This window comes from Phacochoerus africanus, chromosome 10, assembly GCF_016906955.1.
Source record: "Phacochoerus africanus isolate WHEZ1 chromosome 10, ROS_Pafr_v1, whole genome shotgun sequence".
NCBI lineage: Eukaryota > Metazoa > Chordata > Mammalia > Artiodactyla > Suidae > Phacochoerus > Phacochoerus africanus.
Window position 1 is genome coordinate 135,064,497 of NC_062553.1, and position 26,570 is coordinate 135,091,066.

General features: G+C 43.6%; 2 protein-coding genes across 8 annotated transcripts in view; one reads left to right on the forward strand and one right to left on the reverse strand.

Moving 5' to 3' along the window:
- Nucleotides 1-1,248: 1,248 nt before the first annotated feature.
- On the reverse strand, nucleotides 1,249-7,852 carry MRPS18C (mitochondrial ribosomal protein S18C). Of its 3 annotated transcripts, XM_047799631.1 has the most exons (6): nucleotides 7,696-7,837; nucleotides 6,936-6,988; nucleotides 4,348-4,431; nucleotides 2,150-2,207; nucleotides 1,559-1,618; nucleotides 1,351-1,474 (listed from the first exon to the last, which is right to left on the reverse strand). In XM_047799631.1, the coding sequence occupies exons 1-6, from the start codon at nucleotides 7,793-7,795 to the stop codon at nucleotides 1,398-1,400; spliced, it is 432 nt and encodes a 143-aa protein (XP_047655587.1). In that variant the 5' UTR covers nucleotides 7,796-7,837; the 3' UTR covers nucleotides 1,351-1,397. The 3 variants fall into 3 exon arrangements, with proteins under 3 accessions (XP_047655588.1, XP_047655587.1, XP_047655589.1); XM_047799633.1 differs by lacking the exon at nucleotides 4,348-4,431 and having other exon boundaries at nucleotides 7,696-7,846; XM_047799632.1 differs by lacking the exons at nucleotides 2,150-2,207; nucleotides 4,348-4,431 and having other exon boundaries at nucleotides 1,249-1,474; nucleotides 7,696-7,852.
- A 4-nt stretch (nucleotides 7,853-7,856) lies between these two features.
- HELQ (helicase, POLQ like) overlaps nucleotides 7,857-26,570 on the forward strand; it is a 40,955-nt gene continuing 22,241 nt past the window's right edge. Inside the window, exons 1-9 of one of the 5 annotated variants that reach the window (XR_007137611.1) lie at nucleotides 7,857-8,400; nucleotides 9,475-10,192; nucleotides 12,206-12,384; nucleotides 13,248-13,448; nucleotides 14,481-14,553; nucleotides 17,001-17,098; nucleotides 18,994-19,092; nucleotides 20,367-20,512; nucleotides 21,885-22,124. Coding sequence is in view for 4 of the 5 variants with exons in the window: in XM_047799630.1 (XP_047655586.1) it covers nucleotides 7,933-8,460; nucleotides 9,406-10,192; nucleotides 12,206-12,384; nucleotides 13,248-13,448; nucleotides 14,481-14,553; nucleotides 17,001-17,098; nucleotides 18,994-19,092; nucleotides 20,367-20,512; nucleotides 21,885-22,124 (2,351 nt within the window). In the remaining variant the exon portion in view is untranslated. Of the gene's footprint in view, nucleotides 8,461-9,405; nucleotides 10,193-12,205; nucleotides 12,385-13,247; nucleotides 13,449-14,480; nucleotides 14,554-17,000; nucleotides 17,099-18,993; nucleotides 19,093-20,366; nucleotides 20,513-21,884; nucleotides 22,125-26,570 lie in introns of those variants that run through there. The other 4 variants (XM_047799630.1, XM_047799628.1, XM_047799626.1 and 1 more) reach the window with 4 other exon arrangements.

The window sequence follows — 26,570 nt, forward strand, 5'->3', positions numbered from 1 at the left end:
GCTTTTACTGTGTGTTCTTTGTGTTTGCATTTTCCACAGCAGAATTTCCCATGAAGCATACACAGCACATGACGCCTTCATGTTTTACTCCGAGTGAGATGCTGAACCCACATGTTGACGAATGCTGTCAGTTACTTCCTAAGTGGTAGGGCCAACTCATAGCTAGCAGCAAAAGCGCTCATCTTCTGTGTGTTAGCATGCATTGATTCTCGTAGGGTGCTTATAAAGCCCACGTAACACCCGGGATGATTTGGGCAAAGAGAGTTTCCCATAGGATTGTCGTGCTGATTATATAAGCGCAGGGCAGGAGAGGAAATAGGGTTCAGTGTGAACCCTGATTTAAAAATAATTAGGTTTGCTGTCCCAACTTTCAGGGTGTTCAGTGAAAAGGAGGAAAAGAGTCCTTACTGGACATTTTTTTCTGCTGCTCCCATCTTTTGGCAGTTAGTTTGTATGAGTGGAGAAAGAGAAGATGAGAGATTGCCTGGACATGAGTTTACAAACAGGACACGACCGGTTTCAGGAGAGACGGGTCCAGGAGTAGATGTGACGGGCAGCACCCCTGTTCATCCTCATGTGACACTCCTCCAGAGGGAAGACCTAGGGTCCTGGCCAGGCTGGCTTATTTGCTTGGTAGAAAATCTTCCGTAGCAACTACAAATCCACACCCTGTCACATGTGATCTGTACATTCTGCAGGCATTTCACTTTCCTGCACCCAAATCCCCACAATCCCATTTGCAAGACAGAACCTGGGCCGAAAGTAAAATTCCAATACAAGTCATCCTTTCCCTGTTTAATGCCCCAGTATCAGTGGTATATTGTGTGAGCTATTTGGGGACCCGATACAAGTAAAAATCCCACAGTACCAATTTTTTTATTCATATGTAAGTAAAATGTAATGAGTGTCAACACTGTAAATAATCTGATTTATTTAATGAACATTCTCATATGAAGAGGAAGCTCCATCCCAAACCATTTCTCCTCATATGATTTCAAGTTATTAACAAACACTTAATACTTTAGGAGTTCCCGTTGTGGCTCAGCAATAACCCAACTAGTATCCATGAGGATACAGGTTCAGTCTCTGGCCTCACTTGGTGGTTAAGGATCTGGCATTGCCATAAGCTGTGCTGTAGGTCTGAAAGGCAGCTTGTATCCTGCTGTTGCTGTGGTTGTGGCATAGGCCAGCAGCTGCAGCTCTGATTCGACCTTTATCCTGGAAACTTCCAAGGGTCACACATGTGGCCCTTAAAAAAAAAAAAAAAACCTTAATACTTTGTAGTTTGATAAGAATTAACCTATTAATTTTCTATTCAAAGGTTATTAAATCTTATAGTTTGAGTCAATATTATCATCACACAAATATTGATAAGTTTATTGATAACTTTATATAATTTACTCCCTGTATTTGATGTTACAAACTTTAGGGTCTTTGAGATATGCAGGATCCTTGTATGTAACTGGCATAAACCCTGTAAAGAGATAATGAAAGTTATTCACAAAAGCTAGTGAGCAAAATTTTGGTTAGCATAATTCAGTTTTTCAGATGTTCTTACCCAGTATTTGAGCTCTCTTAATTGCTTTTGTAATTTCTTTTTGTTTCTTCCCACAAAGACCTGCAAAAGAAAATGTTTTCTTATTCATAAAAAAAAAATGCCAATATTCCAAATGCATAACCAATGCCCACATCATGGAAGGGTTGAAACCCCATCAAGAGCCAGTCAGTAAACGTCTTAGGCTTTGTAGGCCACACAGTCTCTGTCCTCATTACTCAGTCCTGCTGTTGTAGCTCAGACTCTATGGAAACTATAAAAACAAGCGGCAGATCTGATGTGGCGTATAGGCAGTAGGACCCTGGTTTAAATGATAGCCTAGGCATGACTAGAGTGTACTCCAAAACAGCAAGGCAATTTTTTTAAGCCCAGGTTTTCTACGTGTTGTCAGCCTATATACAATTAACTGAGTATAAGAAGACATGCAAATTAATAACCCTTTTGGCCTAAGACGAGGCTTTCTCAAAGTACGCATTGTATTTGGTCTAATAGTAATTTGTAGCACTATCTGAAAGTTTGCCAGTTTTCTTAAATAACAGTAGATTTATATAATTCTTACCTATATTTAAGTTGCTATAATAGAAAATAAAATACCTGTTATGTGCCTTCCATAAATGCATCCAGTAAAAGGAGAAATAAACTGGGATAAAAGCTGTTGAGTTTTATTTGGAAAGGAAAAAAAAATTTTATATTAATACACTTGTTAGTCAACCTTGATTGTGTAAATTTCAAAAACTTATGTCACCTTGAAGTTATGTAAATGTGTATTAATAAATTTCAGCCAAACGTAAAAAATTTGAATGAAAAGAGTGAATTATGTTCATTCTTCTAAGGGACCATCTTTTTATTTTTTTATGTTTTGGCTGCACCCACAGCATGCTAAAGTTCCCAGGCCAGAGATCAAACCCCCACCACAACAGTGACTTTTGGGCCACAGCACTGACAACACTGGGTCCTTAACCGGCTAAGCTACAAGGGAGCTCCAACAGATCATCTTGAATAACTAAATAGTTAACATCTTATCCAGTGTGTCAGAAAGTATACAACAGATTAATGAGCATATTCTTTCACTACTAAAGGTGTTTTCTTGACCATTCCTCTCTTCTAAAACAAAGCTGCTTACAATGAACAAAACATTCCAGCTATCACATATCAGACGACTGTGGGGTCTTCACAGGGTACAGGTACATCAAGCCATTTGCTGACTGATGTATTTATTTGTTTTAACTTAACGTATTTATTTCGCATTTTAGGTCCGCACCTGCAGCATATGGAGATTCCCAGGCTAGAGGTCGAATCAGCTATGCTGCTGGCCTACGCCACAGCCAGAGCCACACGGGATCTAAGCTGTGCCTGTGACCTATGCCACAGCTCACAGCAACACCAGATCCTTAACCCACTGAGCGAGGACAGACGTCCTCATGGATCCTAGTCAAGTTCATTACCACTGAGCATGACTGGAACTCCCAATTTGCTGTTATTTATGTCTCATTAAATTCTTTAGCACTTTCCAGGGACCAGGCACTGTTCTAGGCACCATGCATAATCCTAATATATTGCATTTTTAAATTTCTCTTTTTTTTTTAGCTTTCTTTTTTTCTGCTTTTCAGGGCCACACCTGTAGCATATGGAATTCCCCTTCTAGGGCTGGAATCGGAGATGCAGCTGCTGGCCTATCCTTAACCCACTGAGCAAGGCCAAGGATCAAACTTGTGTCCTCATGGATACTACTTGAGCTATTACTGCTGAGCCTCAGGGGGAACTTCCTTTTTTTTTTAACTCTTTTTTTTTTTGGATTTTAAAATTTCTTGAGTTTTCTCCCATTAAGGCAATTATCACTTCATACTGTTGTGAGTACACTTAATTTTGGCACCATTCTCTTCCCCAAATTTGCCACTTTTAATTTGCTGAGTGTTTGACAACAGATAAACTATATTTGACACAGTAACACTGGTGGTGAGCTATAAAGATGGACTTCGCCAGAGGAGCTTTTCCCAAACCGCTCAACTCCACCAACTGAGAATCACTGTCACAGTGAGTCATGGTGAAGATGTTTGAGGCAAAGAAAAAAGAGAAATACTGAGCTGCATTAACAGTAAATGAGGAGTTCCCATCGTGGCACAGTGGTTAACGAATCCGACTAGGAACCATGAGGTTGCGGGTTCGGTCCCTGGCCTTGCTCAGTGGGTTAAGGATCCGGCGTTGCCGTGAGCTGTGGTGTAGGTTGCAGACGTGGCTCGGATCCTGCGTTGCTGTGGCTCTGGCGTAGGCCGGTGGCTACAGCTCCGATTTGACCCCTAACCTGGGAACCTCCATATGCCGAAGAAGCGGCAACAGTAAATGAGGGGAGTTCCCGTCGTGGCGCAGTGGAAACAAATCTGACTGGGAACCGTGAGGTTGCAGGTTTGATCCCTGGCCTTGTTCAGTGGGTTAAGGATCCGTGAGCTGTGGTGTAGGCCACAGACATGGCTTGGATCCCACGTTGCTGTGGCTGTGGTGTAGGCCAGCAGCTACAGCTCCGATTGGACCCCTAGCCTGGGAACCTCCATAAGCTGCAAGGTGCGATCCTAAAAACAAAACAAAACAAAAACAGTAAATGAGGGACAGTGAGGGGGCTCTTATTTGAAGAAAAGAGAGTTGCCTTATACATAGAAGTATATCCAGATTTCAGATTATGAAGTTGCTAAAACAGCAACCCCTACACAAAGCCTGTTATAAAACTGACTTCTCTATTGTAAATATTAATAAAGGAGCAAAACCAAGTATCATAGTGAAGTAAAACCATATCTCACCTGCACATTCTTATAATCTACATGTTTTTCACACAAGATACATTTTTTCAGAGGCTCCTTATAAGGATTTTCCATTGGAACAGGCTAGGATAAAGAAAAAAAAAAAATCTGGTAATACAGTTTGTGTTAATTTTAAATAGAAAAGTCTCAGGTTACTACATTTAAGTCTCTCCAAGAGATTAGCTGTATCTTTCTTACTGTGAAAGAGAAATAAATACAACTTGGCTTGTAAAATAAATATCAAGTATTTCTGAAAGATCCTCCATTTTAAAGAGTTCAGTGTACTCATATTTTGTAGAAGCATCTTGTTTTAGTTTGGCTAGGAGGGATTAAGTTAGGAAGGAGAATTCTGGTATAAAATACAATCTTTGGAGAGAAAGGGCTATGGAAGGGGAAAAAAATCTGAAATCTTTGATAAGTAACTCTCCTCAAATGCTTTGCCCAGGTGGTAGGTAGCTAAAAATTCTCAACTTAGATTTAAATTAAGAAAAACTTAGAGCACAACAGTTATATGCAATTCTTAATAATAATCCCTAAATCCATCCCCATATTTCTGTAGATGTCTTGTCACTATTTCTGTGTTATTAAAAGACAATATCGGAGTTCCCATCGTGGCACAGTGGTTAACGAATCCGACTAGGAACCATGAGGTTGCAGGTTCGATCCCTGGCCTTGCTCAGTGGGTTAAGGATCCAGCATTGCCGTGAGCTGGATTGTGGCTACCACTCCGATTAGACCCCTAGCCTGGATATCTCCATATGCCGTGGGAGCAGCCCAAGAAATGGCAAAAAGAACAAAAAAAAAAAAAAAAAAAAGACAATGTCCCCATGGCTTACTATATAATAAAGTTCTCTGACTACAATTTTATGGTCCCAGACTGTTTTAAAAGTTTGTGTCAACTTTTTTGTTTTTTTCTGTGTTTACTACTGTCTCTTATGCTTCTGTCACAAGGCCTCCCTGCTATAATCAGTAGAGATATCTCCAGTCTGGAGATTTTTAATCTAGAAATGGTTTTGAAGTTCCTGAAGCCCAGTAGTTGTATGCAAAATTTCAAATAAATAGGACTCTGTGCCTTTTTCTGAGGGCACATAGCCTCATTAGAGTCTTGGTGGGGTTTATGACCTAAAAGAAGCTCTGGCAATTTCCTTTACTCTCTTGACTATGGTAGGAACTGATGACCAAGATGGACACTCAAAGGGACTACAGTTCTTGAGTTTTTGTAGAAGAGTTCATTTGCTTTTTCCAACTCCTCAAATTTTCTTTTTCTTTCTTTTTTTTTTTTTTTTTTCTTTAGGGCCAGAGCCAGGACATACTGAAGTTCCCCTGCTGGGGGTCTAATTGGAGCTGGAGCTGCCAGCCTACACCACAGCTATAGCAACGCCAGATCTGACCCACTTCTATGACCTACATCACAGCTCACGGCAATGCCAGATCCTTAACCCAATGAGCAAGGCCAAGGATTGAACCTGGGTCCTCATTGTTACTAGTCAGGTTCATTTCCAATGAGCCACAACGGGAACTCCAAGTTTTCTTAATGCAATTTACATTCAGCTCACATGTAATGACTGTATTCCTTCTCTACATTGTGCTAAGTGCTTTGTATGGTCTGATTAGTGTCAAATTATCTTTGCATGTAGTAAGAAAACCTTTACTGCCTAAGTCCAATGCTACCTAGTACTTGAAACCCCATTAAAGATATACCTACAGTTTAGAAGGAACTGTATTTAATGTCCTGGTATAAAACTTTAATTTGGATCCCTCATTTATTAAGGCAGCTCTTCCCACACACACCTCCCCAAAGTGATAAAGAGAACAAAGAACTGAATTTGAAATAAGGAAAACTTGGTACAGGTAAACTTTATACAATCCATTTGCTGGATTTTCTGCAATTACTGCATCCACCAAAAATACCTTTTTAATTTTTATTTATTATTCATTTTGTCCATGCCCACAGCATGGAGAAGTTCCTAGGCCAAAGATCAGACCCACAACACAGCAGTGACAAAGCTGGATCCTTAAGCCACTGTGCTACCAGGCAACTCCAAAACTACCTTTTTTTTTTGTCTTTTTGTCTTTTTGCCATTTCTTGGGCCAATCCCTCGGCATATGGAGTTTCCCAGGCTAGGGTAGGGGTCTAATCGGAGCTGTAGCAGCCAGCCCACGCCAGAGCCACAGCAACGCAGGATCCGAGCCTCGTCTTCGACCTACACCACAGCTCATGGCAACGCCAAATCGTCAACCCACTGAGCAAGGGGAGGGATTGAACCCGCAACCTCATGGCTCCTAGTCGGATTTGCTAACCACTGCACCACGACGGCAACTCCCAAAACTACCTTTTTTAATTCCTAAAGCACATATCTAGAAAGAAAAATATGGTGTTAGGGAAGCCATCCTTCTTGCTACGAAGCTAGGATTCTCTTACTTCAAAGTTCACTTAAGTGACTACTCAATAAATTTTAATTTTCAAACTTGACTAATGATTCTCGATTGTTTTTTTCCTTCAGCTGAACATTATTCAAACAGTTAAGACACAAGAATTTGATCATATTTGCAAGCACCTTATTAAAAGAAAAAAAAAAACAACTTACAAGGTCCTCGTTGCTGGCTACCTGTTTATATTGTGAACAACTTCTCCACAGCACTGCAATTGAACAGAAACAGCAAAAAACTACTTTTGATAGCTGAGCAGCTAAATATTTTGTTTCTATGGAGGCAAGATGAATTAAGGCATGACATAAAAGAAAGGTTTTTAATTCATTACACTAACAAGGTTAAATATAAGTTTTTTTAATCTGAGGCAGAGTGGACTTTGTGTGGTTTCTGGGGCTTTAGGGAAAGGGCGTATGTATCCCCACCATACAATCTCTTACCTGTTCTCTTCCTGAAATTTACTTTCTCTCTCTCATGGAGTAGAGACAGATTTTAATGCAAAGGAAAATGAAAACAGACTCCTTACAGAGAGTAGGTTTTGGCAGAGAAGCACAAAGTAGATTAAAGTGCATAAATGGTAGATTCCAGGGCCCATGTCACAATTTCGCCCTGATTTGGGACCTCGGATATCGAATTTGCTGCGGGGTTACTGTGAAGATGCTTCTTATCAAGTTCTACCCGAAGATCGTAAGCATGTCCCTGCCTCCTTTTGAGAATCCCCCCATCACTGTCGTACTGGACGTCCTCTTCAGCCTTAAAAAACTTGTGACAGGCCATGACAGATTCCCACTTACCTTGGAGAAACCTAAGGCCTAGACACCGGCGTCCATTAGCGAACGGTGTCGTCTAAACCGACCTAAACAGGGCTAAGCCAACGGCTGCAAGTCTACAAAGGAGCCTAGGATGTGGAGACTTTACCTGCATGAGTCCCGGGATCCGTAAGGCAGACAGCAGCATTCACGAAGTCTGTCGACTTTCTCCTCCCCAACCGACTGCAAAGAGATACCACAGCGGCCATGGCCCCTTGCCCCTCCTCTTCCGTTTTCCAAAGCGCCCGGACCAGCCCCTTCCGGTGTGCTTCCCCTGTGGGCCCGAGTACTCGGTTCAAAGGTTCCGCAGGCGAACGCGGAGAACCAAGAGCAGCTGAAGTTTTCGATGCGCCTGCGCAGCATCTTTCGGTTCTCCACTCCCACCCGGTCTCCGCGCCGCCAGCTGGGGACGTTAACGATTGGACAAGGAGAGGGCTCTTATGCTTGTGCCTCCGCTTCCGGTTCCAGAGCCCCAATAATTGGTTGGTGGTCTTTCTCGAAGGTGGATGGAGACGCGAGCCCCGTTTCCACCTGTTGCTACCTTTCCCCTGTTGCTGCACTCACCTTTCTACTGGGGTTTGGCGGCTGGGTCACTGGGGACGACGTTCGGGGAGGGCCCTCAGCCCCTGCCATGGATGATGGCGGTTCCCGTATCCGCCGGCGGGTGTCTGTCCGCAAAAGGAACCGATTTAGCACAGAGAGCGTTTTGGCCGCCCCCACCGCAGCTGAGCTTAAGCCCGGTGATGAGAAGGAAGAGGAGGAAATGGTGGCTGGGAGCCGGCGGCGGAAAACCGTGGACGTGCAGCCAGTCGAGGTACAGCCCCATCACCCCTCAAATTCCTCTGCGTTTCTTGTTCCATTTCCCACCCTTGGGATGAGGAGACACCAGGTCTCCCAGTGCGCATGCTCAATGGAAGACGTAGGCGACCAGCTGCAGGGGGCATGGATCTTGAAACAAACAAAAATTGGCAGATCCATTCCCAGGTGCAAACGCCAGCTGCCCAATTATCTGCCAGCGTTCAGGTGCTCACCTCGTTTTTGTTATCGATGTTAATCTCACTTGTGAGGTATTGCACTGTTGGCCCGTTTTTTATATATACATGTAAATAAAACATAGACCTCAAGACATACAAGTTGTACGCACAGCAAGTGTGGCATGCTGAAATGCATGTGGCATGACTGAAATGCAAACCTAGCCTTTCAAGTTTATGCCACTTAACCTTTCTCCGCCCCCGTTTCTTCATTTGTAGAATGAGGATGATAGTTTCTATTTAAGAGGATGATTTACATTTTGGTCTGTGATACATATATAACCATGTAACGATGTATCTGAGAGAGCCCTTGGCTGAAATTTTTACTCTTTTTTTTTTTTTTTTTTAATGGTTGCACGCACGGCACATGGAAGTTCCTGGGCCAGGGACTGAATCAAAGCCGCAGTTGTGACAATGTCGGATCCTTTAACCCAGTGGTCCTGGCTGGGGATGGAACCCATGCCTCCGCAGCACCCAGAGTGCTGCAGTCGGATTGGTAACCCATCTGCGCCATATCAGGAACTCCCGAAACCTTTTTTTTTTTTTTCTTTGTCTTTTTACTATTTCTCTGGCCGCTCCCATGGCATATGGAGGTTCCCAGGCTAGGGATCAAATCGGAGCTGTAGCCACAGGCCTATGCCAGAGCCACAGCAACGCAGCATCCGAGCCGAGTCTGCTACCTACACCACAGCTCACGGCAATGCTGGATCCTTAACCCACTGAGCAAGGCCAGGGATCAAAACCGCAACCTCGTGGTTCCTAATCGGATTCGTTAACCACTGAGCCACAATGGGAACTCCTCCGGAAACCTATTAATGAAGCTAGAATTGACCACAGATCTTTTGTTTTCTTTCCAGAATATTGACAGTGAAGAGGACATGTTTGGTGACTATGATAGTTTTGCTGAAAACTCTTTTTTAGCTCAAGTTGATGACCTGGAACAAAAATATTTGCAAATTCCAGAACAAGAGGAACATACTACAGATCATGCCACTGAAGATCTTTGTTCAGAAAGCATTAAACACAGCATCCTCAGCAGTAATACTGTAGGCGACTTTACTGGATTAAAAACAGATGAGCACACAAAGAACCAGAGTGGGCATGAAGACGTCTCTACTGAGCCTGAAGCTGATCTTTTGTATGATGTACCTTCTTCACAGATGTTATTCTTTGAAAATTTGCACAACTCTTCAGCTAACTTGGGCGATCCATCTCTTAAAGAGAGGGATAGGAGTTCATCCTCTCACAAGACCGTGAATGAGGAATTGCCCATTAATAGCATAGAGGAACCCCAGCAAATTGATGACTCCTCTTCTAAAGTCAGAACTAGTTCAGATGGGAACAGGAGACAAAGTCTTAAAGACCATTTAAAAAGCGCCATGGCTGGAAATGCCAGGGCCCAAACATCGGTATTTTCTAGGACTAAACAGCTCAAAGAGACTCTTCTATCTGAAGAAATGAATGTTGCCAAGAAAACGATTGCGTCATCCTCAGATGATCTTGGTCCTTTTTATTCATTACCCAGCAAAGTGAGAGACCTTTATGCTCAATTCAGGGGAATTGAAAAATTATATGGTAATGTTTTTTGCTGGAATGAGAAAAAGATCTACCATCATTACCATGCTGTTGGTGCAAATCATTCGAAAACTGATGCTTCCATAGTCATATTTCTCACCTTAAAAGAAAACATCCTTCCTCTCTGAGCCTTTCACCCCTGCGCTGCTACTATTGACCTTTTTTCCCTCCCTTCATGATCACACTTCTTCATCTGCTTTCCTTGCTGCCTCCCTTTCCTCGCCTCAGATAATTCCCGGCCCATTCCAACTCTGGGTTCTGTGCTGTCACCTAAGATATAATAACCAGGGGGTCTTGATCTGGTGATGTTTTTTATTATTTTTTTGGCTGCAGCCATGGTGTATGGAGGTTCCCAGGCCAGGGACTGAATCCAAGCCCCAACTGTGAGCTCCATCACAGCTCCAGTAACACAAGATCCTTAACCTGCTGTGCCACAGCAGGAACTCCCAGTGATGCTTCTAGTTCTTACCTTCACTGACTTCTCAGTTGCTTACCTGACACAATGGGCCAGACCCTTCTTGGAACACCCGCTTCTTGACGTTCCACTCGTGGTTTTTTTTTCTCTGATTGGCTGGCTGCTCCTCAGTTTTCTCAGCTGATGCATCCTTGACAGGCTCTTTGCTATCAATGTGTAGTTGAAATTCTTTTGACTATTCAGATGTCTTGAGTAAAAGAAGTCAGTATCCATAATGCCATTGATTAAACATCTTTAAAGACACCTGAAGTTAGGAGTTTAAGTGCAAAGAAATAGTAGTAATAATAATTTGTCTTGTAACACTTTTCAAAAATCTTGGGTCCTTGCACATATTTCAGATACCTGTCTTTTAAACAAGGGACACTTGGCTGCCACCCTGGAAAAGAAGCCTATCAATCAATCACTTACAATTCCTTCTGAAACTCCTATGTTATCATGAACTATACGAAAACATGGGTTCTCGGAGTTCCCGTCGTGGCTCAGTGGTTAACAAATCCAGCTAGGAACCATGAGGTTGCCGTTCGATCCCTGGCCTCGCCCAGTGGGTTAGGGATCCGGTGTTGCCCTGAGCTGTGGTGTAGGTCACAGACACGGCTCAGATTCCGTATTGCTGTGGCTGTGGTGTAGGCCGGCAGCTACAGCTCCCATTCGACCCCTAGCCTGGGAACCTCCATGTGCCACAGGTGCGACCCTAGAAAAGGCAAAAAGACAAAAAAAAAAAAGGAAAGAAAGAAAACACGGGTTCTCATCTGGAGAACACACTTTCAAGTAGGAGAAGTAGGATTACGGGAAACAAGGTCTAAGAGAAGAATTTCCAAGAGTCTGACAAATTCTAAATTATGAGGTTTGCACTTGAGGAGCTAAAGGTATTAGTCTCATTGGCGTAGCTGTTAACTTTCCTGCCTCTGCTTTTCTCCTAGCACCTTGTTCTTTGTTTAATCCGCATCTCCTGCCAGAACGAGTACCCTGAGGACAGGCCTCTATCTAACTCTTTTTCTTAGGTAACTAGCACTGAGCCTGAGTCACTGGCAGGTTCTCCACAGCTGGGGGTTGTCAGTCTAGTTATAAATTCTGGCCGTGTCACTTCAACACTAGTTTTGCACTGAGCCTTATTTCCTGATCTGTTAAAAAGGGACGATAATAACAGTTGTTTCGCCAGATACGTTCTGTCAGGGACACGTCCAATTAGACTTGAGAAATGTCTGTCAGTAAGTATGTTGAATACATCTAAGTAAGAACCTCAGGTCTTCTGATGTCCCAGGTGACACCTCTTGTCCAGCCAGCATTGCCTGCCCTGTGGAATCTTAGACTTCAGTCTGCAGCTGGCAAATAGCGGGCCAGTTGCCCTCTCCTCTGACCAGGCCTGAGCTAGAACACACCCTGCATTGGAGTTATTTGATGTATAACACTGATGTGTAGTTACGTTTATCATCATGAGAAGAGGTGACACAGGGTAGGATTTGATTGTTCCTTTTTAGAAAACTTTCTTGAAATTATAGAAAAGGAAAATAAGCCTTTCTTTTTTTTCAATTCCACAGAATGGCAGCACACTTGCTTAACACTGAAATCTGTGCAAGAAAGAAAAAATTTAATATATTCCTTGCCGACAAGTGGTGGAAAAACCCTCGTGGCTGAGATTTTAATGCTGCAAGAACTGCTTTGCCGACGAAAAGATGCTTTAATGATCCTACCATATGTGGCAATCGTTCAAGAAAAGGTGTAATTTTTTTTGCAACAAGTGGTATTTGCTAATGTTATTCTGACCTTCAGATATAAAAACTAGCATAGGAGTTCCCGTCGTGGCGCGGTGGTTAGCGAATCTGACTAGGAACCATGAGGTTGCGGGTTTGATCCCTGGCCTTGCTCAGTGGGTTAAGGATCTGGCATTGTTGTGAGCTGTGGTGTAGGTTGCAGATGTGGCTTGGACCCCGCATTGCTGTGGCTGTGGCATAGGCTGGTGGCTACAGCTCCGATTCGACCCCTAGCCTGGGAACCTCCATATGCCACACGTGCAGCCCTAGAAAAAAAGACAAAAATTTTTTTTTTGATTTTACATTTATTATGTAGTTTAAAGGTGGCATTCATTTGCAAAGATTAATACATTATTGAACATACAATCATTCTCTTAAAATAATTATGATATTTTTTACATATATGTCTCATCTGTGACCTTGTTCCCATTGATTGTTTTTTGTTTTTTGTTTTTTTGTTTTTTGTCTTTTTTCGGGCTGCGCCCATGGCATATGGAGGTTCCCGGGCTAGGGGTCCAATAGGAGCTGTGGCCACTGGTCTACACCACAGCTACAACAACGCCAGATCCGAGCCATGTCTGCAACCTACACCGCAGCTCACAGCAACGCCAGATCCTTAACCCACTGAGCAAGGCCAGGAATCAAACCCGCGACCTCATGGTTCTTAGTCAGATTCCTTAACCACTGAGCCACGACGGGAACTCCATTGACTGATATTCAACACTATTTTAGATTTTTAAATCCCTGTGAATGCTTAATAATTAGAGTTCTTCTTCATCTGAATGTTTTTTTTGGGGGGGGCCTTGTTAATTTTACCTGATATTTTTAGATTGCAGGTTTGTCAAGTTTTGGTATAGAACTGGGTTTCTTTGTTGAAGAATATGCTGGAAGCAAAGGAAAATTTCCTCCAATTAAAAGAAGAGAAAAGAAATCACTGTATATTGCCACTATCGAAAAAGGCCACAGTCTGGTGAACTCCTTGATTGAAACCGGCAGGATTGGCAGCCTGGGTCTGGTTGTTGTAGATGAGGTTGGCTACCACTTTGTAATTTATCGACGCTTTTATCGTAGTAACAGTTGTTGTTATGTGGGTTTGCTGGTACCTTTATGAGGAGAAGTATTTTAATACAGAGGCAGTACAGATGAAGACATTGCATGCTTGGTAATCTTAAATTTGGTTTGGTGTCAAGTGGTTTTCTTTTTAAGTTTTATTAAAGTATAGTTAATTTTTAAGGTTGTGATAATTTCTGCTCTATCAAATTAATTGTTTGTTTTTTGTTGTTTTTTTGTCTTTGGAGGGCTGTACCCAAGGCATATGGAAATTCCCAGACTAGGGATTGAATCGCAGCTACAGCTGCCGGCCTATGCCACAGCCCCAGCAACACGGGATCCAAGCCAAGTCTGTGACCTACACCACAGCTCACAGCAATGCCAAATCCTTAACCCACAGAGCGAGGCCACGGATTGAACCCTCATCCTCATGCATGCTAGTCAGATTCATTACCACTGAGCCACGATGGGAACTCCCTCAAATGTTTCTTAAGAAGTGAATATATGTGTGTGTCCAACTTTATAATAGTACCTGATGTACTATTCCAGACATCAGGATGTTTTCCTGGGGACAATCTCATTAATTTAAAATACCAGTGTACTCTGGTTGCCATAATTAAAAATGCCTAACAGTTATAAAGCAAAGATGGGAGTTCCTGTCATGGTGCAGCGGAAACAAATCCCACTAGGAACCATGAGGTTGCGGGTTCACTTCCTGGCCTTGCTCAGTGGGTTAAGGATCCAGCATTGCCATGAGCTGTGGTGTAGCTTGCAGACATGGCTCAGATCCCGTGCTGCTGTGCCTGTGGTGTAGGCCGGCAGCTACAGCTCCAATTGGACCTCTAGCCTGGGAACCTCCATATACTGCGGGTGCGGCCCTAAAAAAAGACAAAAGATTAAAAAAAAAGCAAAGATGCCTTCTTCATTTCATCAAACATATGCTTGTTTTATATACAGATATTATATGCAGATTTACTTGTCTCTCTCTCTCCTTCTTTTTTAAATCTCAAAGTTGCACATGATCGGTGAGGGAAGCCGTGGGGCTACACTGGAAATGACTCTGGCAAAAATCCTCTACACTAGCAGTAAGTATTTTTCACATGTGATGTGTCCTCCCAAGCCCTACAAAGACACCGACCGGTGTGTCACTAGCTAGATGAGGTAACCTGGGCAAGGAACTTGGGCGTTCTGCCTTGGTTTGTCGTGTCTGAAGTAAGCTTATACATTTTTGTTGGGAGCCAAGACACATGAGTAGAACAGTGAGGATGAGTGATGTCAGCAGGTAAGGACGGCCTCTATCGTCATCCTCCGCTCTAGCTACGCGCGCTTAGACGTGGCACGCGGCCTCTGTGTCTTCATCTGTAAAATGAGGATAATGATGGGACTGCGGTGGCGGCGGCACGAGCTCGCACCCCGGAGAGCACTCCGCCACACAGCTCCGCGAGCGGCTGCCGCTCCTGCCACCCTCACGATCGTCATCGTCGTGCCAGCGAAGCCCTGGAGGTCACGGCCACTTTGGGGCGCTATTTTGCAGCATCAGACAGTCTTTATGGGAAATATTTATTCTAAATAGCCTGTCTTTATCAATGGGCTATTGCAATAGCTTATTAGTTGTTGTATATGGTAACAGGCTATATATGGAAAATTATTAATCATAAAGGTCAGATCTTAAGAATTATTTTTACAGTTTTGATAACAGTGGTGATTTAGGCAGGTGGCAGCACTTTATGATCATTCATTTAAAAAAAGGTATTAGAGTTCCCCTCATGGCACAGTGGAAACTAATCCGACTAGAGTCCGCAAGGATGCGAGCTCAATCCCTGGCCTCGCTCAGTGGGTTAAGGATCTGGCGTTGCTGTGAGCTGTGGTGTAGGTTGCAGACGCGGCTCGGATCCCCTGTGGCTGTGGCTGTGGCAAAGGCCAGCAGCTGGAGCGCCAATTCAACCCCTAGCCTGGGAACTTCCATATGCCTCAGGTGTGGCCCTAAAAAAGAAAAAGCAAAAAACAAAAACAAAAAAAAAAGTAATGAGTACCTACCTACCATGTGTCAGGCCCTCCCTATTTGAAGTGCTAGGGATACAGCAATGAATAGAACAAGTTCCTGCTTCCTCAAACCTATGTTTTCATGAAAGTGAACAGATAATACACAGATAAATGAGAAAACGTGCTATTAGTAGGTGGCAAGTTCTATGGAGAAACATAAAGCAGAGGAAGAGAGGAAAATGACACCTTCCTGTCAAATCCAAGTTCACTGACCGTCCTTGTCCGAAGTCCTCTTCAGCATTCCATCGTTCATCACTCTTTTTTCCTTCGGGTGCAGAAGCAGCCGTCTCTCTTGGTTTCCCGCCGTCTCTGTGTAAGAGGGATCCCGTGTCAGCACTGAGAGATAATATAGCACAGAGGCTAAGGACAGACCTGAGCTAGATTCAAATCCTGGCTCCTTTAACTTTGTATGTGATCTTGGCCAAGTTATAATAACTGGGCCCCTTTTGCTTAGGCATCAAAAGTGGATGATAGTAATAGAAGCTTCCTCCCTGAATTGCCGTGGAGACAGTGTGAAGCAGTCTTTGCAAAGCATCTAGCACAGCACCTGAACGTAATGGACACGTGTTTACTGCTGCTACATGCTTACTCGTCTTTTTCTTTTTTTTTTTTTTTTTTTCCTCGTCTCTTTAGGGCCCCACCCGAGGCATATGGAGGTTCCCAGGCTAGGGGTCTATTTGGAGCTACAGCTGCTGGCCTACACCACAGCCACAGCAATGCCAGATCCAAGCCACGTCTGTGACCTACACCACAGCTCACGGCAACACTGGATCCTTAACCCACTGAGCAAGGCCAGGGATCAAACCTGCATCCTCATGGATACTAGTCAGGTCATCACCACTGAGCCAGGACGAGAGCTCCCGACTTGCTTTTTTCTGTCACCAATGCCTTACACTTCACAGATATTTGAATGAAAGGAATCTCTTTGGTTTTCTCCTCTTCTCGTCCTTTGTGACACTAATTTCTAAGCATGCTCATCACATACATTGGTGTCCCGTAGACTCACCTTGGACTCTTCTCTGCTTCCTGCTTCACACAGTCTCTGCTAATTCCCACCCTACTCTTGACTTCAAGTACTTCTTGTGTGCCGATGGCTCCCAGTCTCTGTTACCAGCTTACACCTCTCTCCTGAGTCTTATCACCTGCCAGGCTAATACTCTGGTACCAGCGGTTGACCCTTGAACAACACGGGTTTGAGCCGCATGGGTCCTTACATGTGGATTTGTTTCAGTAGTAAATACTACAGTGCCACACAGCCTGTGGCTGCCTGAATCCAGGGATATAGAACCAAGGACGTGGAAGGCTGACCTCACAGAGGATCGCTGCCCCCAACCCTCGAGTTGTTCCAATCAGCTGTTTGTGTTTTCCTTACCTGCCCCCATTTCCCAGATCACTCAGGAGGAATTAAGAACTCAAAAAAGGCTCAATAAATTGCTGTTATGCTACACTAAATAACCCTTTCCCTCCATGCTTTGGATGTTTTTTTTAGAAACGACTCAGATTGTTGGTATGAGTGCAACGTTAAACAACGTGGAGGACCTGCAAGCGTTCCTGCGAGCAGAGTATTACAGCAGTCGGTTTAGACCAGTATGTACCTGAGGTTTGATCGTTCTGTACCGTCTGCTGTTTAGAAAGAAAAGGAGCAAACCCATGACATAAAAATTCTAGCAGTAGCGAAGGAGCTCACCGCCACTCAGCAGGGCTAAATGCGCACAAGCGTGTGTAGAGAATGCGCGGTCTGCGGGGTCCAGGATCCTGGCGGGGTCGCTGCGGTATCTGTAGCTCCTGAAACAGCGCCTGGCCCGTGGGCCTTCCGTGAAGATTTACTGAATGAAATTTTTCATTCTGCTTTTCCACTTGATATTCTGTAAGGTACATTTTTTTTTTGCATTCAGTGAGAATTTCGTGATTCGTTTTTCAAGGTCCTGGCACATACAAAAATTTATCTTAACAGTTATATGTTCAACTGTTTATGCTCTGGTAGTTATAAAACTTTTTAAAAATAAGACTTCCCGTGGATTTAAATTTAAATGCCTCAGTAACGGTATTTCCAAAAGGCTTGAAGAAAGTAAATAAATGTACTTCATAGTTATTTGAGAGTAGCTTATAATGTACATGTACTCTGCAGTTTCTGTATCTAAATAGATGTTCAAAGAATAATTTTTTAGACTCACCAAATTTTAATTGGAAATTTGGTGTTTTTACATTTTCACTGAATATGAAATTTTTTGAGAAATATTTTCTAGCCTTAATTGTCAAATTAGGTGCTATTCTTTTAAAATTCAATGAGCTTTATTTACAAACTTTTCTTCCCTACTAATACTTAAGAGTATTACAGTGGTATTTAGGTTAAAACCAATGACTTATTCAGCTTTAAGTTTTGAGGAGTAATACACATAACTCCCTAAGAAAAGACAGTTGGGAGTTCCCATCGCGTCTCAGCGGAAATGATTCTGACTGGTATCCATGAGGACGCAGGTTTGATCCCTGGCTTTGCTGTGAGCTGCCATGTAGGTTACAAACTCAGCTCAGATCCAGCGTTGCTGTGGCTGTAGTGTAGACCAGTAGCTACAGCTCTGATTCAACCCCTAGCCTGAGAACCTCCATATGCCCTGGGCATGGCCCTAAAAAGCAAAAAAAAAAAAAAAGGACATTTGGGAGTTCTTTTATGGCTTGGTTCCTTAAGGATTTGGTGTCACTGCAGTGGCTTGGGTTGCTGCCATAGTACGGGTTCAGCCCCTGGTCTGGCAACTTCTACGTGCTGGGGGGACACGGCCGAAAAATAACAGAAACAAAACAACGAAACTACTATGGTTTATCTGTGTGTATGTGTTTAAACAAAAAAAAAAGACACTTGACTCGTTTATACTTGCTCTTGTGACAAATACAAGTGTCTATTTCCTGTTTGTTTGTTTGTTTTGGCCACAGCGAGCAGCACCTTGATGTGGGATCTCAGTTCCCAGAACCCAGGCCGCAGCGATGAAAGTCTCAACCACTAGACCACCAGGGAACTCCCTGATTTCCTTTCAGATATTGTGACTCTTCAAAAGTATTTCTTTTTTTGTTTCCTTAGGGCCGCACCTGTGGCATATGGAGGTTCCCAGGCTACGGGTTGAATCGGCGCTGCAGCTGCTGGCCTACACCACAGCCACAGCCACGCCAGATCTGAGCCACATCTGTGATGGCAACACCAGATCCTCAACCCACTGAGCAAGGCCAGGGATCAAACCCGCCTCCTCATGGATACTAGCGGGGTTCATTAACTCCTGAGCCACAATGGGAACTCCCATAACCCCTGCTGTGATTTAAAGGAAAAAAGAAACTTAGGAAAGAAGTAACTTTTAAGTTGAAGCATTTTACATAGCTTAGAAAAGCTAAAAGTTTTGTATAGCTTTCCTTTTTTACAGTATACTTTACAAAATTTGAAACTGGAAAGAGGAATTGGTAGATGATATTAATTGCAAATGTCTTTTTAATTCAAGGTTGAGTTAAAAGAATATCTGAAAATAAACGACACAATCTATGAGGTGGACAGCAAAGCTGAGAATGGCATGACTTTTTCTCGTCTTCTTAATTATAAGGTAACCTCGATAACCCCTGAAGGTGAGGTCCCCTGACTTTATGCCCAGCTGCCCTGGGGCACTGTGCCAGAGTTGCAAGGTGCCAGGGGACAGGTTAGATATTTGGGAGAAACAGCTGATGCTTGATATCTGCTGGGCGCTATACAGACTACTGATTCAAGATAGGCAGCTTCCAGAATTATCGTTAGATCCCAGAGCATTCCTTTCTGTGATATTGTATCTTTGCGAAGTCGAGCAGATGCAGTGGGGTGGGGGGTGGGGTTTGTGCTTATCGTAGGCAAATACCATGTGAAAACCAGTCTGAACCAGGAAATAAGCATTTCTGAGGTTTGAAAAACTGCAGGACCCAGTTGGGCACACTTCTCCTTAGGGGGCTGTGATGGTTACTTCGAATGAAAATGTTTTTTTATTCACTGATGGATGTTATTTGTTCAAATAGCTACTAATTTGTGAGGAAATACAAACTTATTAAGCTGTTTGGACCTAACTCTCATAATCAAAACTGTTAGTTATTTCTTTGGCCTTGGGGCTCCCGGAACCTTAGTGCTTATTCATTCGGCAGCAGGAGCAAAACAAGAAATACTTCTGGGCTGTATACTGGGCTCAGATATTGGCGTGTGAGAATGGAGATGTCTGCTGTGTTGTTGTCTGGTGACTTACATGAAAGACATTAAAAAGGGAAGGAAGGGGGTTAACAGCAGTTTTAAAATTCTATAAAGGTATGTTATTCTAAATCTGGGTCTTAATTAGTTTGCAGTCAAGTCAAAGGAAGTAAGATTTTAAATAACCTCACATTTGCCTTCATGTTGTTGGAATTCTTTGTATCCGCTTGATAAATATTTTTTTACTTCTGCTTAAGTCCTGTAGTCTGATTGAATCTGTGTTTTTGAGCCCTGTTAGTGGTACCAAGAGATGCGGCTTGTTCGTGCAGCTCTGTGACTGTCACTAGGCTCAGTCTGTGGTGGTCTCCGTCGACTTTTTCTGCGTTGGTGGAGAGGGGCGAGCTGGGCGGTTGTTCGTAACAGTAAACCATTTTCTCTTCCTTCATTTAAAACAGGGCACCTCACGAACCCTAATCACCTAAGAGAAAAGTGGGACTTCACATTTTGCAGCTTAATATAGGTTGCATCTTTGCTTTTAAATGATCATATCTATTCAATGAGAAGTTGGAAATTATGGCGGGTTCACTTACCATTCAAAGTCCTTCACCTTTCTGGCGAGAGGAAAGGCTTTCAGGATGGCTAACTACCTTGTTCCTGCCTCTCGTTGTGCAGTATTCGGACGCTCTGAAAAAGCTGGACCCTGATCACTTGGTAGCATTGGTGACAGAAGTCATCCCCAATCATTCCTGCTTAGTTTTTTGTCCCACAAAGAAGAACTGTGAAAATGTAGCAGAAATGATAAGCAAAATTTTAAGCAAGTATGTTAATTTTCTTAAAATATTGTTTTATTTTATATGATTTATAGGCCATGTACGCTGTTTATTTAACGAGCACTAATCACTTCTGGCAGAACATTCTTTTAAGCTGTTATGCTAGATTCTTAAAGGCCCTGACAGTGAAGAAAATTGAACTATGAAATTCACGTATGTGAGATAGCCAGAGAAAAGTTGTAAGGCTTCATGTAAGAGAATGCTGACGGATATGATGGTCTGGCTGCACGGCGAATCGGCCTGGGGCCTTTATAAGATGTAGGCCAAGCTACATCCAAGAGTCATGCAATTACTGGCCCTCTGCGTGCACCAGCAGCCGGAGGTCTCTTCTTTCCACGAAGCATATGCTAACACAACGTGGGGCCGTGTGTGTTATATTTATGTCTTAGATGGTACTTGTTTGCCCCTGGTATTCAGAAGTTGTTGCTTTGAAGTCAATTTGTAGCTCGTTGTGCTTACTCTTCCTTTGCTGTCTCTCTTTTCTCGAGAGGAATTTCAACTAATAGGTGCTTCTAGGTCAGGAGACATTGTAGGATATGACTGAGGCTTCTGAAATGCCAGTGTTTAGACAGTCACTGTTTTACGTATAATAGGTATGATTTAATAATATATGTTTTCATATTCAGAGAAGAAAATCATGACTCAAAACAAGTCATCTTCAATAAAGATGTATGCGCCTGTGAAAAACTAACATCTAGAGCAGTGGTTTAAACTTGGTTCCATGGATTCATAGGAAGTACAGGAACGAATCTCAGGAATTCCCTGAATCCTCTGAAATTGTTTGCATCGTGTTGTGTTTATATGGATGTTTGGTGTGGTTTGTTTTTTTAGCTTTAGGCACATTCTCACAAGGCTCCATGACCCACGGAAAGGCTGAGAGAGCCTGCCTAATAGTTAATATAATCAGAATCAAATTCTAAGAATATTTTATGTACGTATATCAATGAAAGTAATATGTTTTGGGGGGTTTTTTGGTGGGGTTTTTTTTTTTTTTTTTTTGGTCTTCTGTCTTTTTAGGGCTGCACCTGGAGCATATGGAGGTTTCCAGGCTAAGGGGTCAGATCGGAGCTGTTGCTGCTGGCCTACGCCAGAGCCACAGCAACGGGGGATCTGAGCTGCGTCTGCGACCTACACCACAGCTCACGGCAACGCCAGATCCTTCACCCACTGAGCCAGGCCAGGGATCGAACCCGAAACCTCATGGTTCCTAGTCAGATTCCTTTCCACTGTGCCACTATGGGAACTCTGAAAGTAGTATGTTTTTAAAAAGAGAATGTTTACCTGCATCTAGTAAAATTTAAATGTGAGGCACTTTGCTGTAAGATCCAGGGTTCATATTTCTAACAGATCTTTTTCCTAGGGAATATCTGAAACACAGAGAGAAAGAAAAACATGAGTTGCTTAAGAACTTGAAAGCCATCAGCGGGGGCAACCTGTGTCCTGTTTTAAAGCACACCATCCCATTTGGCGTTGCTTATCACCACAGTGGTTTGACAAGTGACGAAAGGAAGCTCTTGGAGGAAGCCCACTCCGCAGGAGTTCTCTGCCTTTTGACCTGCACATCCACCCTAGCAGCAGGCGTTAACCTACCAGCTCGAAGGCAAGTTTTAAGTAGTTGTTGGCCAGGCCCCAAACTTTCCAATTCCAGGCTTGCCAACAGCTTTATTGTGGTTTTATTCTTTCACTGGAGTGGGTGAGAATTTATCAAAAAATTTTTTAGCATTTGCTGAGTTGATTAATTGATTCCCTTTAATATTTTGATGAAAAATAATATTAAATGGGAGTTCTCTGGTGGCTCAGCAGGTTAGGGATCCAGTGTTGTCACAGCTGTGGCACAGGCTCAGTCCCTGGCCTGGGAATGTCTGCATGCTATAGGCATAGTCCACAGAAAGGAAGGAAGGAAGGAAACAGTAGATTTCTTGCTATTGGAGTTCCTTCTTTCTTTGGTGCCTTTCCTGTCTGTTTTTTGTTATGTTTTGTTTTTGTCTTTTTAGGGCTGCACCTGCGGCATATGGAGGTTCCCAGGCTAGGGGTCGAATCGGACCCCTACGCCAGAGCCACAGCAACTCCAGATCTGAGCTACCTCTGTGACCTATACCACAGCTCGTGGCAACACCAGATCCTTAACCCACTGAGCGAGGCCAGGGATCGAACCCGCATCTTCATGGATACTAGTCAGGTTTGTTAACCACTGAGCCACAACGGGAACCCCCCATCTGATTTTGATGCTAGGGTTTATGATCCTTGTTGTGTAGAAACAGTTGGCAAGCTTTCCACAAATTCCCGTGATCTGAAAGAGTTTATTTCACATAGGGCTTTCCGTGAAACCTGGAGACTCATCCATATGGTCTTTCAAGTCCAGGACCTTTTTTAAGAGTAGATCCTTGATTTACCTTTGCAGTTGTTACCAAAGCTGCCACAGCCTGTGTAACTCATCTCCACTCTTGGTCATCTGTGACTTTAAAATTTGTAACATTTTTTCAAATAAATGGTCAATTTTTATAAATCGTCCCTGAGCATTTAAAAATAAGTATTTCCTCTTCGGTATATGGTTTTATATAGCTGCATGAGATCACAGTTACTAATCATTTTATTAATTCTTCTTCTGTGTTCTTCCTACCTGTGATTCTTTGATATGTCAATTTCAGAGCATCTCCTGGTGTAACTATGGAGTTGTCAACTTCCCCTTATTACATTTTTATAAGTTTTTGCTTTGTGTTTCAAAATTATTTAAATATATAGCGAGGAGGACAAGATGGTGGAGGAGTAGAGGGACACGCTCGCCCTCTCCCACAAACACAACAAAAAAAAGCACATCTACAGAATAAATGACTCGCACAGAACAGCAACCAATCGCTGGCAGAGGAACCTAAACTCCAATAACGGCAAGAAGTTCGTGACATTACGGGGCAGAACGGGAGAAAAGAGGAGAGAGAGAGAAGGTGAATCTGAGTGGGACAGGTGCTCCCGAAAGGGAACTGCGGAGGAGAAAGGGATCCCGCACCCTGGAAAGTCACCTACATGGGGGAAAGATCAAACGAACCGGAGGAATCTCCAGATGCAGAGAAGAGTGTAGCAATAAGTTGGAGTACGGAAAAGCCGATCAAGAACCGAACGGACCATCTGAACTATGGGCACAGTCACCAAAAATTGAGACGCCTGGGTGGGGGCTGGGCACCGAGTCCTCGGCTCCAGAGGTTAGTCCCCGGGCTGGGGCGGTGGGGAGGAGCGGAAACTGCTTGGGAGGTCTAGAAACCATTTGACGGGGCAGAGGCTGCCTGGGAGACTAGAAAACAAAGCTGTCGCAGAGGAAGGGAGCAATACTCTAGGGGCGGGGAAGTGGAAAGCCGCATCAGAGGGAACCTGGGAAAAGAGCCTGGTCTGTGCCCGTGCTGGGGAGGGGAGAGAAGAAGGGGTGGGTCCCCATAGAATACCCCCCACGCCACAGCAAGCTTACAGGCCCGCTAGCTAGCTGAAAGCGGTGCTTCCCAGTGCATCCCCTCCCCCCACCCCCGCCACCCCCTACGCTCTCGCCGAACCTGGGGCTGCCTGCCATCCAGGAGGGCTGGCCTCAACAATTGCCTGAAGCCTACCACCGCAGGAGCTGTCCCTGCACAGGCCTGCTTGCCCTTTGGAGGGGCTACACTTCCGCAGAGTAGCACCAAACACCACCAGCCCCCGAGAAAAGGCCTGCAGCCCAGAAAAGCTAGAACAAGCCTAGCCAGGCAGTGAACAGATCTGCCTAATTCCCGGACGGTTTTTCTGAGTTGGGCTGCCCCGGGGAGGAGCCTCTTCGGTTTCCAACGGCCCTGCTACCCGCCCAAGCCCCCAGAGGGTGCCCTAGTGGATCAGCTGCATAGGACTGCCAGCTCCAGGCAGGACCCCCTACAGCCCAGAAAAGCTGCAACAAGCCTGGCCAAGTTGGGAAAAGATCTCAGACGGTCTTTCTGAGTTGGGCTGCCCCGGGGAGGAGCCTCTTCAGTTTCCAACGGCCCTGCTACCCGCCCAAGCCCCTCCCGCGGAATAGCTGCTCAGCACCACCAGCCCCCTAGAAGAGCCCCTGCAGCCCAGAAAAGCTGCAACAAGTTTGGCCAGACTGTGAAAAGATCTGCCTACATTCTCAGGCCATCCTTCTGAGTTGGGCTGCCCTAGGGAAGAGCCTCTTAGGTTCTCAGTGACCCAGATAGCTGCTCCAGCCCCCAGGGGGTGCTGCACTCCCAAGGAACAGCTGCCCAACACCGCCAACCCCCTGCAAGAACCCCACAGCCTAAAAACACCAGAGCAAGATCTGCATGACCAAGTGAAATCTGCTACCATCGTGGTGTGGACCTCCCAGTCCTGTCTGCCCTCAGGAAGCCCTCCTTTGCTTCAAAGAAACACTGTTAGCCCCATCAACACTCCAGAAAAGCCACATTGCCTCAAAAAAGATTGACCAACAACGCCAGCCCTCAGGAAATATTCCACGGCAGTGACAAGGCAAACACTGCCCGATAACCGAGAGTACAACTCCCTCAGGAGAGAGAAAACAACAAGCAAGATGAAGAAGCAGAGAAACCACCCCCAGTCAAACCAACAGGAGAACTCACCTAAAACAGTCAACAATGAAACAGATCTCTGCAGTCTGACAGACCTGGAGTTCAAAAGAGAAATAGTGAAAATACTGAAGGAATTAAGAGAAGATATGAGCAGTAATGCAGATACCCTCAGAAAGGAACTAGAAAATATAAGGAGGAGCCAAGAAAAACTAGAACATTCATTTGCACAGATGCAAACCGAACTAAGGGCAGTAAAAACCAGAATGAATAATGCAGAAGAACGAATCAGTGATATGGAAGATAGAATAATGGAAATCACTCAATCCGGTCAACAGACAGAAAACCGAATCAAAAAACTGGAAAGCAATATAAGAGACCTATGGGATAATATAAAGCGGGCCAATCTACGCATAATAGGAATTCCAGAAGGAGTAGAAAAAGATAAGGGGATGGAAAATATATTTGAAGAAATTATCGATGGAAACTTCCCAAATCTAAAGGATGCTGGGTTCAAGATACAAGAAGCACAGAGGGCCCCAAACAAACTGAACCCAAATAGACCCACAGCAAGACACATCATAATAAAAATGGCAAAAGTTAGTGATAAAGAGAGGATCCTAAAGGCAGCAAGAGAAAAACAGAATGTTACCTACAAGGGAACCCCCATAAGAATATCAGCTGACTTCTCTACAGAAACACTACAGGCCAGGAGGGAATGGCAAGAGATATTTAAAGTGCTAAAAGGAAAAAATATGCAACCTAGAATACTCTATCCAGCAAGAATATCATTTAAAATAGAAGGGGAAATAAAATTTTTTTCCAACAAACCAAAACTTAAAGAATACAGCAACACAAAACCCAGGTTAAAGGAAATATTGAAAGGGCTTCTCTAAACCAAAAAGAAAGGAAGGAAAGGGAAGAAAAAAGAAAAGAAAAAAAAAAGAAGAGGAAGAACTAGGGCTGAGGAAACCGCAATCAGAGAGCAGTCACTCAAATAAGCCAGCATACAGATTTAATCATGAACAGGCCTCAAACAAAATAAAATTAAAAAGAGTCATCAAAACCATAAAATGTGGGCAAGGGATGTTAGGAAGTAAATAACCCTTTTTGTTTGTTTGTATGTTTCTCTTATTAATTTTAATATAGTAATGAAGTGTTTGAACTTACAGGACCATCAGGCTAAAACACACAATTATGGGGAGGGGTTAGCATACTTAAAAAACAGGGCAACCACAAGCCAAAACCAAATATTGCATTTGCAAAAAATGAAAAAAAAAAATACACTCAAGCAGATAATAACAGGAGACCATCCAACCAAAAAAAAAAAAAAAGAAAGGAAGAATGGAGAACCATAGAATCAACTGGAACACGAGGTTCAAATGGCAATAAATAATCATTTATCAATTATCACCTTAAATGTCAATGGACTGAACGCCCCAATCAAAAGACACAGAGTGGCTGAGTGGATAAAAAGGCAAAAACCTTCAATATGCTGCCTACAAGAAACTCAC

Bases quoted from the DNA above. Each gene is read 5' to 3' on its own strand.
- MRPS18C (XM_047799631.1), bottom strand. From the start codon at position 7,795: ATGGCCGCTGTGGTATCTCTTTGCAGTCGGTTGGGGAGGAGAAAGTCG. The intron at 4,432-6,935 runs GTAAGTTGTTTT...TCTTTATCCTAG, and splicing joins TAGCCAGCAACGAGGACCTT to CCTGTTCCAATGGAAAATCC. The intron at 1,619-2,149 runs GTATTTTATTTT...TTTCTTTTGCAG, and splicing joins TTATGGAAGGCACATAACAG to GTCTTTGTGGGAAGAAACAA.